At 32.2% G+C, this 16,705-nt stretch overlaps 1 protein-coding gene across 1 annotated transcript; it reads left to right on the forward strand.

Annotated features, from left to right (window-relative positions):
• The first annotated feature begins 455 nt into the window (after positions 1 to 455).
• LOC132747235 (4-hydroxyphenylpyruvate dioxygenase-like) lies at positions 456 to 15,781 on the forward strand. The gene is made up of 13 exons (XM_060736564.1): positions 456 to 545; positions 640 to 666; positions 4,803 to 4,865; positions 5,974 to 6,078; positions 6,745 to 6,790; positions 8,095 to 8,177; positions 8,933 to 9,129; positions 9,470 to 9,547; positions 10,887 to 11,049; positions 11,587 to 11,658; positions 12,035 to 12,151; positions 12,342 to 12,464; positions 13,102 to 15,781. The coding sequence occupies exons 1-13, from the start codon at positions 543 to 545 to the stop codon at positions 13,174 to 13,176; spliced, it is 1,152 nt and encodes a 383-aa protein (XP_060592547.1). The 5' UTR covers positions 456 to 542; the 3' UTR covers positions 13,177 to 15,781.
• The last annotated feature ends 924 nt before the right edge of the window (positions 15,782 to 16,705 follow it).

The raw sequence follows: 16,705 nt of genomic DNA on the forward strand, positions 1-16,705 counted from the left end.
AGCTGGCTACCTTAATAATGAAATTTAGAAACAGTCTCAAAAACCAAATTGTATAAATGTTCGAGGCTGTAATTGTTACGTTAAAATTTCTTGTCTTCCGGCCAAAGTTGTCATGTGTTTATTGCGAATTCGTCCTATCAAATATCCAATAGCTTAAATTTTAATTTCCCTTAAATGTTAATATTCAAACCACCATTACGGGCCTTTGTAGCTGACTATTTATCTTGACATCAAAAATAAATAAATTTAGTCTTTCGGTACTAAATGTTCTGTAGATTTAAATGAAGAAATGTAGGGACGAATATTTCTATATACGCTATAAATACCGTAAGTTTTGGACATAATTTAGAAATAATAATACATATTATAATGTACAATGATGCAGTCAGTGCAAGGCCTCTCACGCACTAAGGTGTTTACATCTCAATTTATGGCACGTGGAGGTGTGTAGCCAATGACCATTTTGATTAGTCAATCTAAATATAGCTAACCAATGGGAAACGCTAGTACACAAACAGATTTGTGTTGTTCAAGAAGCCAAAATGGTGAGTGGAATATTTTCTCAGTCGTTTCCATGTATTTTCGTATTGTAATCATTTGAGGAAATTGTAATTATCACGTTTTTTGTTTCTTTTTCAGACTACCTACACGAACAAAGGCCCAAAAGTAAGTGACACTCTCATGTTTTTGTTCTGGTTTATGTTTTTAGTTGATAATGGTTGACCTTGAACTGTTGTAAACCTCGTAATGTGGTTTTGTGATCGATCATTTTTGATGTCAAGATAAATAGATAGACTGTTAAGACAGTTTAAATAGATAGACTGTTAAAACAGTTTTTTGATAGCAATTTAATTGCATTTGATATTGTATGGATTTACGTTATTGTAATTAGAAGTTTTGCCAGTTTTGATAATCTTTTCAAATAGAGTGATGCAACATGAAGCATATAATTTGCATGCATGCATAGATTTGTAGTACAGATCGAGCACCTGTCATATTCCACCTCAATACAAACTTGTGAGCAATACCTGGCGTGTTACAATGTTATGATTTTATAAGTTGATATAATTGCACAAAATGTAATGTGTGGGCTTCTTTCTTCCATTAACTGGTCTTTTTTAGGAGGCTTGATGTGCCTTTATAATAGTACTAAATTACATTCATACATAAACGTTAATGTCTGTACATATTTCATATTATGTGTAATTTCATGAGGGCGGGGGGGGGGGGGGGGGTAGGGGGGGGGTGCGAAACATTCATAGGATTTTAATTAATTAGGTTTATTGCTTTTGTAATGTGGTTATTGTAAATAATGTCTTGTTAAAATATGTTGTACGATTATAATACAATACATTGTTCAGGGCGGCATCCAGAATTTTTGTGTGTGGGGTGGGGGGGCTTATGTGTGAAAAACCAAACACCCCAGGAGTTCCCTTTAATGTTTACATTTTGCACCTGTTATAACATTTTATTAATTAAACAACAAGCTACTAAATGAAAATGTACAAAACTCATAATCCCATGTCAGTCTTTACACCAAAATAAAAATATATTCTCAAAATTGGCATGTCTAAACTGTCTGATGGCCTTATGAAATACAAACTCACCATCCAACATCCCTGTAGGCCAGTGCTGCTTCCAACACAATCAAACTAAACTAAATTTGTATTAACTAACACATTCCAGGATAAATTAATAGCTGGCTTTGACGGCATCTAAAATATCATGAGATATTATTTGTAGTGCAGTGTTTAAATATCAAATATTTGTTTGCATATTTAATGAATGTCAGATTTTATTTTTGCTTTCAAATGAATTTGAGCCACTTCACGACAAAACCAACATAATGCGTTTGCGACCAGCATGGATCCAGACCAGCCTGCGCATCCGCGCAGTAGGATCAGGATCCATGCTGTTCGCAATCAGTTTCTCTACTTGTAATAGGGTTTGTAAGCGAACAGCATGGATCCTGATCAGACTGCGCGGATGGTCTGGATCCATGCTGGTCGCAAACGCATTGCTTTGGTTTTGTCGTGACGCGGCTCAAATGAAATAGTTAAAGTTGCAGCTGTTGTATGATTGAGTACACAATTTGAATCAATGAAAATTTTTTGCAATATATGTATATATTAATGTGAATAAAGCTGAAGTGTGGCTTGCAGTACAAATATAACTTCAATAATGATTTCCACATTATTGCTGCTAGACTCTCTGACTTTTATGGTGCTTTTATGGTGTTCTCATATTGATTTTAAAGGCACATATTGTCTCAATTATGTTTGCAATTAACAGCATCAGGGTCTGAAATTTCGCTACCATTATTTGTTTCGTCTGACAACCCAAACAAATAAAAACTTGTGTGAAATAAAAATTATAGCATTTTTTTGCCATAATGGGACTTTTAATTTTAAATGAAATATGGCCTTTATATGCTGACCTTGAGCTGCCATTTATTTGACAGGATTATACTTCATAGGTCCTCCTGACCTTCTGGTTAAAATTTGTCTAACTTGTGCTTCAGATTCTTTTATATAAGTTGAAGCTATCCAGGTTGTGTATGGAAGTTTGATTTTTTTTTTCACTCAAAGTTTCGGCTAAAGACTGAAAAAGAAGAGCACCTGAATTATTTGTCCACCAGGAAAGCTGGACAGTTGCCAGATGACCTTTGCATTGCTTGTGTGTCTTTAAATACAAACAAAATACTACAATGTCTGTTTAAATAATAAGGTTAACTTGTAAGACTTGAACTAAATCAGTTGTCAACTTTAACACTGTGATTGCTGGGCCCTTAATGTTGTGGGAGACAATGTCTGTTTCTTTATCAATGTTATAGTTTTACAACAATCTTCTTCACGGTACTATAATATCAATATATAAGATCTAGATTGATCTTTGATAACTATTACACTTATTTATAGATCTTTTTAACGTCCTGAATTGATTCCATGTTTAAATAATAAGTTTTTGTAAGCCTACGGTTTCTTTCCTATTTAACAGAGTAATAATGGCCCAGTTAAATGACGCATAGTTGCAGTTTTTTTATGTAAAGATGAGTAACGACACACATACATTACTTATATAGTATTAAAAAGCTTTTTGCATGTCTAGGTAAACATTGTTTTTTCATTGACCTGAGAATATACACCCAAGAGTAATGTTTTGTATATCAGGCAAAATGAAGAAAATTCTTTGGCCATTTTTTATGCACTTGTTCAAAATTTACTAATTAAACAATTACAATAAATGTATAATTATTTTAAGTGAAATATATGTTTCTAACTTGCTTTATAAACTAATTTACTGCAGTAACTTATATGAAATAAAGAGAGAGGGACTTACAACATAAATACACAAATATTTTTAATTGTCAAGGCTTCCCACCCCCATTTTATAGTAGCTTAAGGTGGATTCTTACAGGTGTCTTCTCCTAACTAAGAAAATTATTTTAAGTTGTAAAATTAAATTAACATGAAGTTTGTTTTTTCTTCCCCTCTTCCAAAAATAGTGTAATTTTTGCCCAAATTTAAAGGAAGGGCCACTTAAATTCACTGTGAAAAAAGTCAATAATTGAAAAGGGTTATAAACTGTATCTTCATTCTTAACTTAAGCTTTCTAGAACTAAGTGTTTATGGTGACTGATAATGGATGGATGGTTTATTTATCATTCCGATTCATCCACTTCTGAATACTTAACTAGGTGTTGGTGTAGATTTGGCATCACTGTAAAATTCAAGCTTCTTATTATGAACATTGGTTCATCGCCAGAGCTTAAAAAAACCCAAAAAAAACTGATATTGTGTATTCATTTTAAATTGGATCATTACCATTTTTACTGAAATTAAACAAGTTTATTAGGAAATGTTGAAAATTATACTTCCCTCACAAACTAAGGGTATAAAGCTATATATCTGCAGCCTATAGTTTACAAAATTATTGTTTGCATTTTGGAAAAGAATAATGTTTGTATAGTTCCTTTATAATATTAAGAGCAAATGGTGCATGCATAAAACCATTGAAAAATGGTAAGAACCTTATTTAAATATTTGCAATCTTTCAGAACATTTTATCTTGTTTAATAAGTACAATATCTATGTGTGTTAAATAACAGAGGCATTTTACTTGACAACTCTTCAGGATCAACCATACCATTATTGTTATAACATAATTTTACTGTTTATAAATTTTACAAAATTATTTCATTAGATATAGCATTATACCCTTTACTACCAACCAGTATATTAATTAATGTCCTGGCCTATTTTACAAGTAGCCAGAGCAAAAAAATAACAACCACAAAAAAAAAAACAAAAAAAAAAAAAAAAAAAAAAAAAAACAACAACATAAGGAAGACAAAATTTTAGATTTCTTTTATTAATTTCTGTGGTATTTTCCCAAAAATTTTGAAAATTGTAAACAAATTTAGTTTATATCAATTACAATGTTGGATGAGACAATTCAATCTTCATAAATTATACTTGTAAAAAATATGTAACACAAAAAATAGCTTATTCTCCCATAAAACATGCTAACTGTTACATGTGTTTGTAAATGTAATTATTTATACATTTCTTAAACTACATGTAAAAACTACTGGTGACACTGCTTTTAATGAATCTTCAAAGAAGTGATCAGTACCATACCTAGTTGTGCATATTGGCTGCACAAAATTAAGTTTGCTTTGTGAAAATGTGCTTTCTCATCTGTAAGTGTGTAGCTTGGATAGAATTATGTTCTGCATTAGGAAGTAATGGCAATTAACATAAGTATGATAAAGTGTTAAAATTGTTTATTCTCTGTTACAGCCGGAGGCAGGAAAATTTGTGTCATTTCACAGAGTCAAATTCTGGGTTGGAAATGCTAAACAGGTACTGTATCTTTCATCTACACAAACATTACAAACCACTTGAAGGTCACTGCTGTGTGTTCGAATCCCACCAAGGACTTTGGATTCGTTCATGTAAGGAAGCTCAAACTAACTAGCTTTCAGAATATCAGTGGTTCTACTTGGATGCCCGTTGCTGCCTGAAAAATGCACAGAAGGGCACCTGAGGTATTCCTCTTCTGCTCAACAGAAATAATACTATTTTTAGCCAGCTTTGAATTTTGATAAGTCAATTGAAATTAGTCATATGAAGTTGTTCTTTCTGTTTGACATGACATCAATTAAAGTCAAATTGTTTGACTGTACAGGGAGTTTCCGTGACACTGACTGATGCTAGTGCTGACACCCTGACATTGACCCCTTACCCTTTGCACTGACATTTACCCCTGACCCATTGCACTGACATTGACCTCTAACACTTGGCCCTGACATTGACACTTTATCCTTTGTACTGATATTGACCCCTAACCCTTAGCCTTGACATTGACCCCTAACCTTTGGCACTGACATTGACCCTTAATTCTTTGCACTGACATTGACCCTTAACCCTTGGAACTGACATTGACCCCTAACCCTTGGCCCTGAAATTGACCCTTGATAATTTGCACTAACATTAACCCCTAACCCTTGGCCCTTACATTGATCCTTAATATTTTGCCCTGACAATGACCCTAAATCCTTGGCACTGACCATGACCCCTATTCCTTGGCCCTGACATTTACATCTAACCCTTGGCACTGACATTGACCTCTTACCCTTGGCACTGACATTGACTTCTTACCCTTGGCACTGACATTGACCTCTTACCCTTGGCACTGACATTGACCTCTAACCCTTGGCACTGACATTGACCTCTTGGAACTGAAATTGACCTCTTGGCACTGACATTGATCTCTAATGTTGACACTGACTCTTTGAACCCTGACCCCAACAACAATGACACTTAACCCTTACGCTTACTTTCTGATCCAGACCAGAATTATGTTTTAAGTACTAGAATTTAATTTCATAAGCTCACATGTCTTTTATAAAATCACATCTCTCAATCAAGTTGATATTTTATGATATGTTTAATGCTCATCTATATCTAGGCTGCCTCCTACTACATTACACGTTTGGGTTTTGAACCCTTCGCATACCGAGGTCTTGAGACTGGAAGTAGAGAAGTGGCAGCCCATGTAGTCAGACAAAATAAGGTAACTTTTCTATTACTTCCTGTTTTAAGCCAAAATAGAGAAATTAAATTGTTTAAATTTGTTTAGAAAATTGTTTAAATTTGTTTAGAAGAAATAATGATGTCAAAAGCTATTTTACCATTAGTTATTCACCATTATTTTTAGTTATTAATAAGTCATGTAATAAATAGAGGATATTGAATGAGTGTAAGTTCAATACTGAATTTATTGCACGAGTTGAATAAAATTATATTATGCGAGCCTCTGGCGAGCATAATATTATTTTATTCAACGAGTGCAATAAATTCAGTAATGAACTTACACAAATTTAATATTCTATTTATCACATACCCAAAATAAAGACCGTTTAAAGAGAAATAAGAGTCATTTTTCATTGACGCGCTTGTAGTATTATAAACGCTAACATTTACGTCTTTACACTATGTTTGTATAACGCTAATGACGTCACGTCAAAATATATGCACGGTCGTGCAATACCATATTTACGGAGTCGCAAAATCGGCACGGGTGTGTGATAAATGGACATTATTTATACAACTAATTGTTTGTTGTTGTTTCACCTGAGATTCTCTATAGAAAGTCAAGATGTTATAATATGTATGACCCTGGAAAATGTCTTAATAGTATTTATAGTGTTTTAAAATTTAATTTATTTTCTTGTTTCAGATATTATTTGAGTTTGAAAACATGCTGAACCCTTATGAGCCAAAAGGTGATTATGATGTTTAGTTATTAAAGGCATGTTAATCTTAAAAAGGGCAAGCATGAGCTCTGTACTCTTTCATATACTCATACTTTAGGCATACCGGTATTTAAGGATTATCACCTGAAGAGAGAAATGAGTTAATGTGAAATACTTTGTGTTAAAGGCCCATCATGCCATAGAAATGCTATTAATTTTATTTTCTCAAAAACTTCTAATTTTTGTTACCTTGTTACAGTTTTCAAAGTAATACTCATTTCTGATTTGCCATATACATGGACACAACTATAGTTCTGTTGGCAATTGGAATAATTATATTGAATTAGTATTTTGTATGGAATTCAAAATACTACTAAGCTTACATTTTGCTACCTTTAAGACACATTACTGCACATTTAGTGCTACTTTCTTCAGTTATTAAACAACCTAACATACTCTAAATCCATTACTCAAACAGACTATTAAACATATGTTTGACATTTCTAAAGAATTAAGAAATATTAATTTCTGAAGCATAATGTGCCGTTAAAAATGTAACAAAATGTAAACATGGTTTGCCATACATACTAAGTACTTTATCTTTATTAGATTAAATTTGTGAAAATGCAAAAAAAAAGCAAAAGGTGAATCAGCTATATGCTAAATGGGGAAACTGGAACAAGTTACACCAAAAATAAAAGTAAAAAAAAATAATCAAATTAAAATCATTTTTTGTTGTTGCTTAATATGCCTGAATGAGAATTAAATTTAAAGTAAAGGATATTTCAGTTAAAGATATATTTATTAATGAGATGAAGATAATGGTATTCATAAAGTACTATGATATTTTGATACTCCTTCATATCAGAGTGTGAAATCATAATAATATTCGTATATAGTGAATAAGCCACTTTTAGAACTTAAGCAGTCCAACTTCACTAAATGTTTATGTACTCATGCTTTAAAAGTGAATGACATATGCACAAAATCATTGCTAAATGGATAAAACCCTGCTATAAGTAGCAGTATAATATTTTTTTCTGGAACATTTTATTATGTTTAAGTACAATTGTGTTATTTTATGATTAGTTTCATAGTTTTTCTTGTCCTGTGTTTTTAACCCTGAACATTATTATTTTAAATGAAATTGTCCCACTTTCATTTATCAATTTTAAGGATATCAATTTGAATATTAAAAGTTTGTCAGCCAACAGTATAAAGCCTGGTCAGACTGCATGGATGTGCAGGCTGGCCTGGCTCTCTACTGGTGGCAAAGGCTTAACACTTTCGGTTCCAGCACTTTAAGGGTTATAATATTCTCTAATTGTTTATAGAGATAGGAGAACATTTAATCAAGCATGGAGATGGGGTGAAAGATGTTGCATTTCAAGTGGAGGATGTGGACGCTATATACAAGGTAAATGATAACACATCAGTCAAAATACTTAAAGCCCTACACACTGTTAATATATCTATATAATTATAAGAATCTTACATTGGCTGTCTGTACAGATGGGAATATCCAGCTCTAGGGTACCTGTTTAACAGTTACCACTCACCACAGATACCGAAACTCAATTTTACAAGTTAACTCATATTTGTTGTTACATGTTTTTATTTTGGTGAACAGCCAACCAACTTTATACTTAGTCTACTGGTACCTGGTACTGAATCTGGTTTGATTGTGAGAAAGTGTAGATTTGGTTCCTGGCTTTGAAGATACAAATCAACTAATGTTCCTTGACACCTTACTTTATATTATATATATTTTCTTTAAACATACTTTTGTGATAAGCTTATAATATTTTTAAAATATATGGTTCATATGGTAGTAAATGTCTGTATAAAAAATGTTTTCTTTTATTTTAAGCGCACACGGTACAATCGTGTATAGGTCATATGGAGACCTTCCAGCTTTACGTGTGAAGGAAGACCTCCGTTGCTTCTTGTAAATTATTTCAGGCACAAGTGGGCTCCTGATTAGAACCACCAACATTCTGTAAACTAGCTGGATACATTCCTGCTGAGATTTGAGTGATGAGGGGCAGTAAAATTGAAGTCATAGATGAACAGTCTGGTCTAGTACAATACTGGGAATTATTGTTGCTAAAATACTAATATTCTAAGAATTAATGTCAAATTTTGTTACATGTTTTCTTGATACTATTTCAGAGAGCTGTGGAGAAGGGAGCAATAGTCGTAAAACCGCCATCTGAGATGTCGGATGAGAACGGAACTGTACGATATTGTGTGATACAGACGTACGGAGATACGACCCACACCTTGTTTGACCTATCTGGCTTCAAGGGAATTTATTTACCAGGTTACAGAGCTACAGATTCCACTGGTGATCCCCTAACTAAGTTGCTGTAAGATAATTTTGGTGTTGAAATTTATATAAGTTACGATCTTTTTCATAAATTGCAAATAGTGATTTAACACTAAAGTTTATTTACTGAGACAGATCCATATTATGTATGAAAATATTATTTTATGGAGAACATTAAAGGGCGTATGGCGACCTTCCATCTTAAATGGTAGAAGAAGACCTTGCATGCCCATTTTTGCATTATTTCTGTCACAAGTGCGTAGAAACCTTAGGTCTCAATATTTTGACTCCAAGACCGAACAATTTTACAAACCGATATTACACAGAAATTTTTTTCATTATAGTAAAAAATGGTGTAAAATGTTATGTTTTTTTTACAGACCAAAGATTGGATTGAATTTTACAGATCATATTGTTGGTAATCAGCCAGACATGGAAATGGCTAATGTAGCTGAATGGTAAGTTATACTAGAGAAATATTTCATTAATGTTGCCATGAAATGTGCACTGTGCATACAAATTATTAATAAGAAAAAATCTAAGAAATTACAATATTTTATTGGAAAACTTAAACAAAATTTCTCTTTTGCTATAAACTTAGGTTTGTTAACCAGGTTTTCAACGAAAACCGGGTTATTGTAATGCCGAAGTCGGCGGGCGGGCGGGCAGGCGGGCGGGCGGGCGTCAACTTTTGGTTTCCGCTCAATAACTTTAGTTTGCTTTGGCCTATTGACACCAAACTTGATGTATGGATAGCTTATATCAAGAGGCAGCTTGGGATTGCTACCCAGGTGTCTGTGATCAAGGTCAAGGTCACTGTTACTAAAAATAGAAATTCAGTTTCCGCTCAATAACTTGAGTTTGCTTTGACCTATTGACACCAAACTTGGTGTATGGATAGCTTATATCAAGAGGCAGCTTGGGATTGCTACCCAGGTGTCTGTGATCAAGGTCAAGGTCACTGTTACTAAAAATAGAAATTCAGTTTCCGCTCAATAACTTGAGTTTGCTTTGGCCTATTGACACCAAACTTGGTGTATGGATAGCTTATATCAAGAGGCAGCTTGGGATTGCTACCCAGGTGTCTGTGATCAAGGTCAAGGTCACTGTTACTAAAAATAGAAATTCAGTTTCCGCTCAATAACTTGAGTTTGCTTTGGTCTATTGACACCTAACGTGGTGTATGGATAGCTTATCTCAAGAGGCAGCTTGGGATTGCTACCCAGGTGTCTGTGATCAAGGTCAAGGTCACTGTTACTAGAAATAGAAATTCAGTTTCTGCTCAATAACTTGAGTTTGCTTTGGCCTATTGACACCAATCTTGGTGTATGGATAGCTTATATAAAGAGGCAGCTTGGGATTGCTACCCAGGTGTCTGTGATCAAGGTTAATGTATTTAGTTTTCATGTTATAACTTGAGTTTGCTTTGACCTTTTGACAATAAACTTGCTGAGTGGCAGCTTTGGATTGCTACTTAGATATCTGGGAGCAAGTTCAAGGTCATTTGCTTACAATAGAATTTTCAGCTTTACTCATTAACTTCAGTGTACTTTGACCTATTGATTGCTGTCACATCAAAATTTGGTTGTTGAAAACCTGGTTTTCGTCGCATTGCAGCGCTTCTTGTTTATTATTTAATATATATTATTTTCTTTTAATTAAAGATTTGTTTATTATTTTCTTGAAATACTTAATAATATTTTTTTAATTATTTTGTTGAAAACCTAAAATTTGTTTTGTTTTGTTTTTGAGAACTTACAATTTCTAATGCTGTTGATATTTTTGGAAAATATACAGGTATGAAAAGAATTTGATGTTTCACCGTTTCTGGTCAGTGGATGACGAGCAGGTGCATACAGAGTACTCTGCCCTTAGATCTATCGTTGTTACAAACTTTGAGGAGACGATAAAAATGCCGATTAACGAGCCGGCACCTGGGAAACGCAAGAGTCAGATACAGGTAATTAACAAATTTGTTATTGTAATTGATTATGATCATGTTTGGATATCTACCGTATTGAAGGGGTCAAATGATCGCTTTTTTAACTTAATTAGTGAAAGAAAAATGTTTCCGAGGTTTTTTCCATGAGTAGTTAACAATTTATTTAATGGAAACTTTAATTTGATATAGAAACGGTGTCAGGTATCCATCTCTGTTAAGTTATCAAGATCGCTTGTTAATGTGTAAAACAAAAATGAATCGGCAGGGAATTTAGGTCAGGTCTAGAAACTTATTTGCAAGGTTGTAACCGGGTACAGCACAATCTTAGATGATTTTATATTTTGACAAAAATCTTATGATATATAACTGGAACTGTTGTTTCAAATCATTTACTTGAAAAAGTCAATTAGGGAAAGAAAACGTTAGAAGTGATTGAAAATTTGACAAAGCTTTGTAGTTTGTAGGTACTACCTGCTGGTATATGACTAAAATATGTATGTCTCCCCCCCACCAAATGTTGTCGACCAATCAAACCTGCTCATATATATATTACAGGAGTATGTAGATTATTATGGTGGAGCCGGGGTACAACATATCGCCATGAACACAGATGACATCATTACAGCTGTAAGTATGTTTATCTTCCTTTGTTTCAAATATGGGATATGAATTTGCCATTTTATTCTCTTTGCCCAGTGATTGTCATTTACAAAGCAAGTACATTAGGTCACCAGAAAACTATTAGTCTTTTAGCGAAGTAGTAAGAAAGACTCTGTTGTGTTGGACTGTAGTGAGCAATGTTGTATATATTGACCATGTAAAAAAAGGTTCTTTATGATACAGGATAACAAATGTTTATTGCAGCCTTACCAGTACACGAACCTTGGACCCTCAAAATACTGTTTTGTAGCTTTATATTCATAGCTGTTTACCCACTTACAAGTTTTCTACAATATGATATATTTATATGATAAACCCTTAATGACATTTATGATATTGACAGGTCACGAATCTGCGAGCAAGAGGCCAGGAATTTCTGAAAATACCAAAGACATATTACACTAATCTTAGAGAGAGGCTAAAGACATCAAAGGTCAAGGTTACAGAAAGTTTGGATGTTGTAAGTAACTTGGTTTTTAAGTCACCAGAACAAAGTTAAGGTGGCATGATTGTGTGCCTGTATGATTTTAGCTGTGTGGGTGTAACTACTCCTTACTTTTGATAAAAGTTAACCCGTTACTGCTGTAATGTGAAGGATTTTGAATTATCCTTTTTGTTGTTTTAAACTCAATTTTTAAACTTTATTTTAGTTGGAGAAGCTGCATATTTTGGTAGATTACGACGACCAGGGATATTTGTTACAAATCTTCACAAGAACCATGCAAGATCGGCCAACATTGTTCCTCGAGGTCATCCAGAGGAAAAATAACAGTGTATGTTGAACTTATGTTTATATTTTGATTCATAAAGTTTATCAATCTTTCTATGTTTTAAATTTGGGCCTCTCCGTGGACAGCCAACTCCTTTTTTCTCAGTGCTCTATAGTTAAATAAAATCATCATAGAAAAAGGGAGCTTAATTCTGCAAATGTTTATTTAAAGGCCCATCATGCCTCAGATATGATTTTATTTTCATTTCTCAAAAGCTTTTAATTTCTAGTGTTCCAAAAAGTTACAAATGGGCCAATTACCTGATCCTTTCTTTGAACCTATTACGTTTTGGCAATTATTACAGATTATCTTATGGTAATTTAGTAATTTTTGTATGGAAGTGAAAATACATGATTGTACTATGCTACTTTTATGGCAAACAATTTTACATTTAGCACTAATTTCTTTGCATGTTTAAACATCTATTATATTATGCTCTAAAATCATTATTTAAATGTTATAAAATGCATGTTTACCCTTTATTAAGTAGGAAAAAATGTTCGTTTCTGAAATATAATGTGCCTTTAAGAAATTAAGTAAAGCAAGCACCAAATTTTAACAAAATGCTGATATAAATTTTCATAGTATATATGATGAAGGTAAACACTTCTTATATGAGTATATTAAAATTATTTTGCAGGGATTTGGTGTCGGAAATTTCAAGTCGTTATTTGAAGCGATTGAGATGGAGCAAGCGGAACGAGGCAATCTGTGATTTACGTCTGCTTACAAAATGTCTTCTGCTTTCACACATGTCTGCTGCAACAAAAATTCACGTCTGCTGCAGGGAGAAGAAATCTCTACTCATTAATCCATATCAAACATCATTTTATAGAACCTAGCCATGTTCTTCAAGAAAATTTTATGGGACCATAATTAAAACATTAGTTACGTAGAATTTAAAAAACTTGACGAATTTTTATTAGAAATTAGAGGAGAAAAACTTGTTACAAATTTAACCTAAGAAAAACTTGTTGTTTTGGATACATAAGTAGTATTTAAATTAGTTTATGAATTTGGTTGATGAAATCCTGTATCAGTATTTAACAGTGTACAATAATTGTTGTCATGTATACTTTAGAATTTTCTTTTGATTTTAAGGGAGCTCCACTCAGGTCAAAAAGTTGAAAAACAAAAATTTTGAAATGTTTGCATAGACTTAAAATGGAAAAAAAACTTGCAAAAGATAATAAAGGTATACTCAGAGTTAAATTGAAAATCTATTTTTTTGCATGATTTTTAGCCTGGTTTGAAAAACTTTTTTCATTTTTTTTTGTCATTTTGCACAGTGAAAATGATTATTCTGTGGAAATAATTATCAGAAACTTTGCACACAAGTTATTAGTGTAGACCTACATCAAATTGTACACAAGTCGCAAAAAAAATATTCCCAGCCCCTGCATGTACAAAACCTAAGTGGAGGCCCTTTAAGGTTATTTTTATGAAATATTATTTCTAGTCTACCAAAACACTTTCATCCAACAGAAGATCTATATTGTTTATGTTTTTACATTAATTTAATTTATAGTACATACATTGTAATTTAGGTAGCACACTAGCATGTCTCAATTTCTGTATCTATTCTGGACAAAGGTTTATATTGAAATTATACATTTTTCATTGATTGAAAATACTCACAAAATTAAATAACCAATCACATCCTGAAAATTGTATTACCCCTGGCAACCCCCACCCCAAACAAAGAACAACAACATAGAACAATATAATGTGATATTTGATAATGCATTTGTTTTCAGTATTTTATCTTAACTTCATACTAATTTGGTTAAAATATGTAATTTCTTAAATCATTGTTAACCTTTATAACATAAACATTAAAGATGAACAATGACCAGGCTTCTGTACATAAGATTTCAGTCAATCATTTATGAATTTTAAAAAAAAATCATAATAAACATGTATGTTAACGATTTTACTCCGTCACTGCTATAGTACTATTATAGATTGGGAGCATAGGATTTTTATCTTTGGAGTCTGCAGATAGCTTCTAGCTTTGCCAAAACTTCATTCTATAAACAAGAGCTTTTATAAGGTACTTGGACATTTATACAAAAATGTAGTCTTTATGATAACAGCTTATTTTATAGCATACATTTAGAGGTTTTATATGACCATGAAATTTCGCTATAACTTTTGTAATTATAAATGTAAATTGACTTCCGACAGGGATTTTTTAGGTAATTTTAAGATCAAATTCTATTTTTTACAAGCCCTTATACATATCATTCTTGTTTGATGTAGTCATGTTAATGGTATCAGGGTTATTGAATATTTATTTTAGCCCGAAAAATAAGAGGATGCAATTTATGTTATACATTTTGTAAATATTTACAGCTTTCATGTACATTTGCTTTAACCAAAGATTATATTTTTAAAAGATGTTAATATTCTAATCCTAAAATGATATTAATTTGTGAAAATATAGAAAAAAAGTCCATTAGAGGATTTTCAAATGTACGTTTGATAAAAAAAAGTATTTTTTTTGCTTTGTAAAAATTTGCTCATTTCACATTCAGTGTTAATATTCAAAATAATCTCATTGTCAAACTTAATTGTTTTAACTTTAAAGTTTTGTAATAAGTTTAAAATCCATGTTTCATGTAATGGTATCTCTACAGAAAATCAGAATGGACTTTTAGAAGGGTTAACTTGAAGGTGACGAAGTACTAAATATTGCAACAGGGTTAACCGAAAGGTGACAAAGTACTAAATATTGCAACAACAGATAGCCTAGATATGGTTATTATAAATTGTACCTGTACATTGCGTAGTAATTTAAATGTTCTCAATCTTTAGAAATATATTCATTATTGCTTGGACAATGTTAACGATTTATTAATGTTTTAATAAATGAATCTCTTTTTTTGGTTTGTATATCTAATATTGTTTTATATCTAATAATTATGTGCTACATGTAAATATTATAAGGAGAATCTCTTAAAGTCCAACTAGTTCAGTGGGGACAATATTTAGTCTTACAGACATTTGAATTGGAAGTTTTAGCCCTGTGTGACAGACATTTTTCTGTTACGATTCAATTGCCTGCAATACATAAAATTCATAATATTCTCCAATGCTGTTTAATATATTTTATGTTGAGAAGTTGACAGTTACTGGAGGAAGAAAGCTTAGTACTGGTAAAGACTCCAGGAGCACTTGTTAGGTAACTGCACACAGTGAAGTGACTGAAATACTGTTAAAACTGGTGCTAAATGCAAAGAAACAAATGATTAGATTATACATGTATGTAATGAGTTTGTTGGTGATATAATCAGTTGTAAATAAAGTTTTATCTTTAATTTTTGTATTTGTTATTTGTTCTTATGTCATTGGATATTATTCCAGGAGAATTTATATGAAAGAAATTTTTGAGTACAATACATGACTGTGGTTATTAACTTCTGCTTCATCATATGCTCATATATATTGATGAATATCTGTCATTATTAGCTTGACTTTTTCGATGGAAAATTTTGAGCTATAATTGCTTGTCAGGTGTCATTGCCACCTAGAAACCAATGTTGGCCACTATTTCTTTAATTTTGTAAAGCATTGTCTTCAAACTTGGACAGAACAACTCTTTGGACAAGACCTTCAAGTAGACCAGACAGAATTTGACCTCAACTCATAAATGACCTTACACTTTAAGGTCAAATTAATGAATTTTTCTTGATGTTTGTTAAAATTGCCTATGACTTTGTTATTTATGAATGGATTGTCTTCGTACTTGGACACAACAATCTTTTGATCAAGACTTCAAGTAGACCAAATTGATTCTGACCTCAACAAAGACCATGAAGGTCAAATTAATGAATTCTGCTTGATTTTTGGCAATAATTGGCTATTGCTTTATCTTCATACTTCAGCAAAACTTCCTCAAGGATCATGTTTAATAAAAGATCAAAATTTTACTGACCTATAAATAACCTTGAATTTTAAGGTCAAATTATGGTAATTTAATTTTTTTTACAAGTTAACTTTAATTAAGTTAAATTATCTGTGCACAACAATCCTTTGGACAAGACAAGAAAAAATATTTAATTGAACTTGATCTTAATTTGACATTGATACTAAAGGTCAAATTAATAAATTTTGGTACAATTGGTCAGAACTTCATTCATTTATGTATTTGATTAATTCTTGGACACACACTTATGACAAAACCCTTAGGTTGAAATATTCAAATATGACCTTGACTTTAATTTGACCTTAACCAATGCTTA

The sequence above is a fragment of the Ruditapes philippinarum genome, unplaced genomic scaffold (assembly GCF_026571515.1).
Source record: "Ruditapes philippinarum isolate M1 unplaced genomic scaffold, ASM2657151v2 ctg4721_1_1_1_1, whole genome shotgun sequence".
Lineage (NCBI taxonomy): Eukaryota > Metazoa > Mollusca > Bivalvia > Venerida > Veneridae > Ruditapes > Ruditapes philippinarum.

Excerpts from the sequence above, each read along its gene's own strand:
- LOC132747235 (XM_060736564.1), top strand. Across the intron at positions 667-4,802 it reads ACACGAACAAAGGCCCAAAA|CCGGAGGCAGGAAAATTTGT; the intron begins GTAAGTGACACT and ends TCTCTGTTACAG. Across the intron at positions 12,465-13,101 it reads TCCAGAGGAAAAATAACAGT|GGATTTGGTGTCGGAAATTT; the intron begins GTATGTTGAACT and ends ATTATTTTGCAG.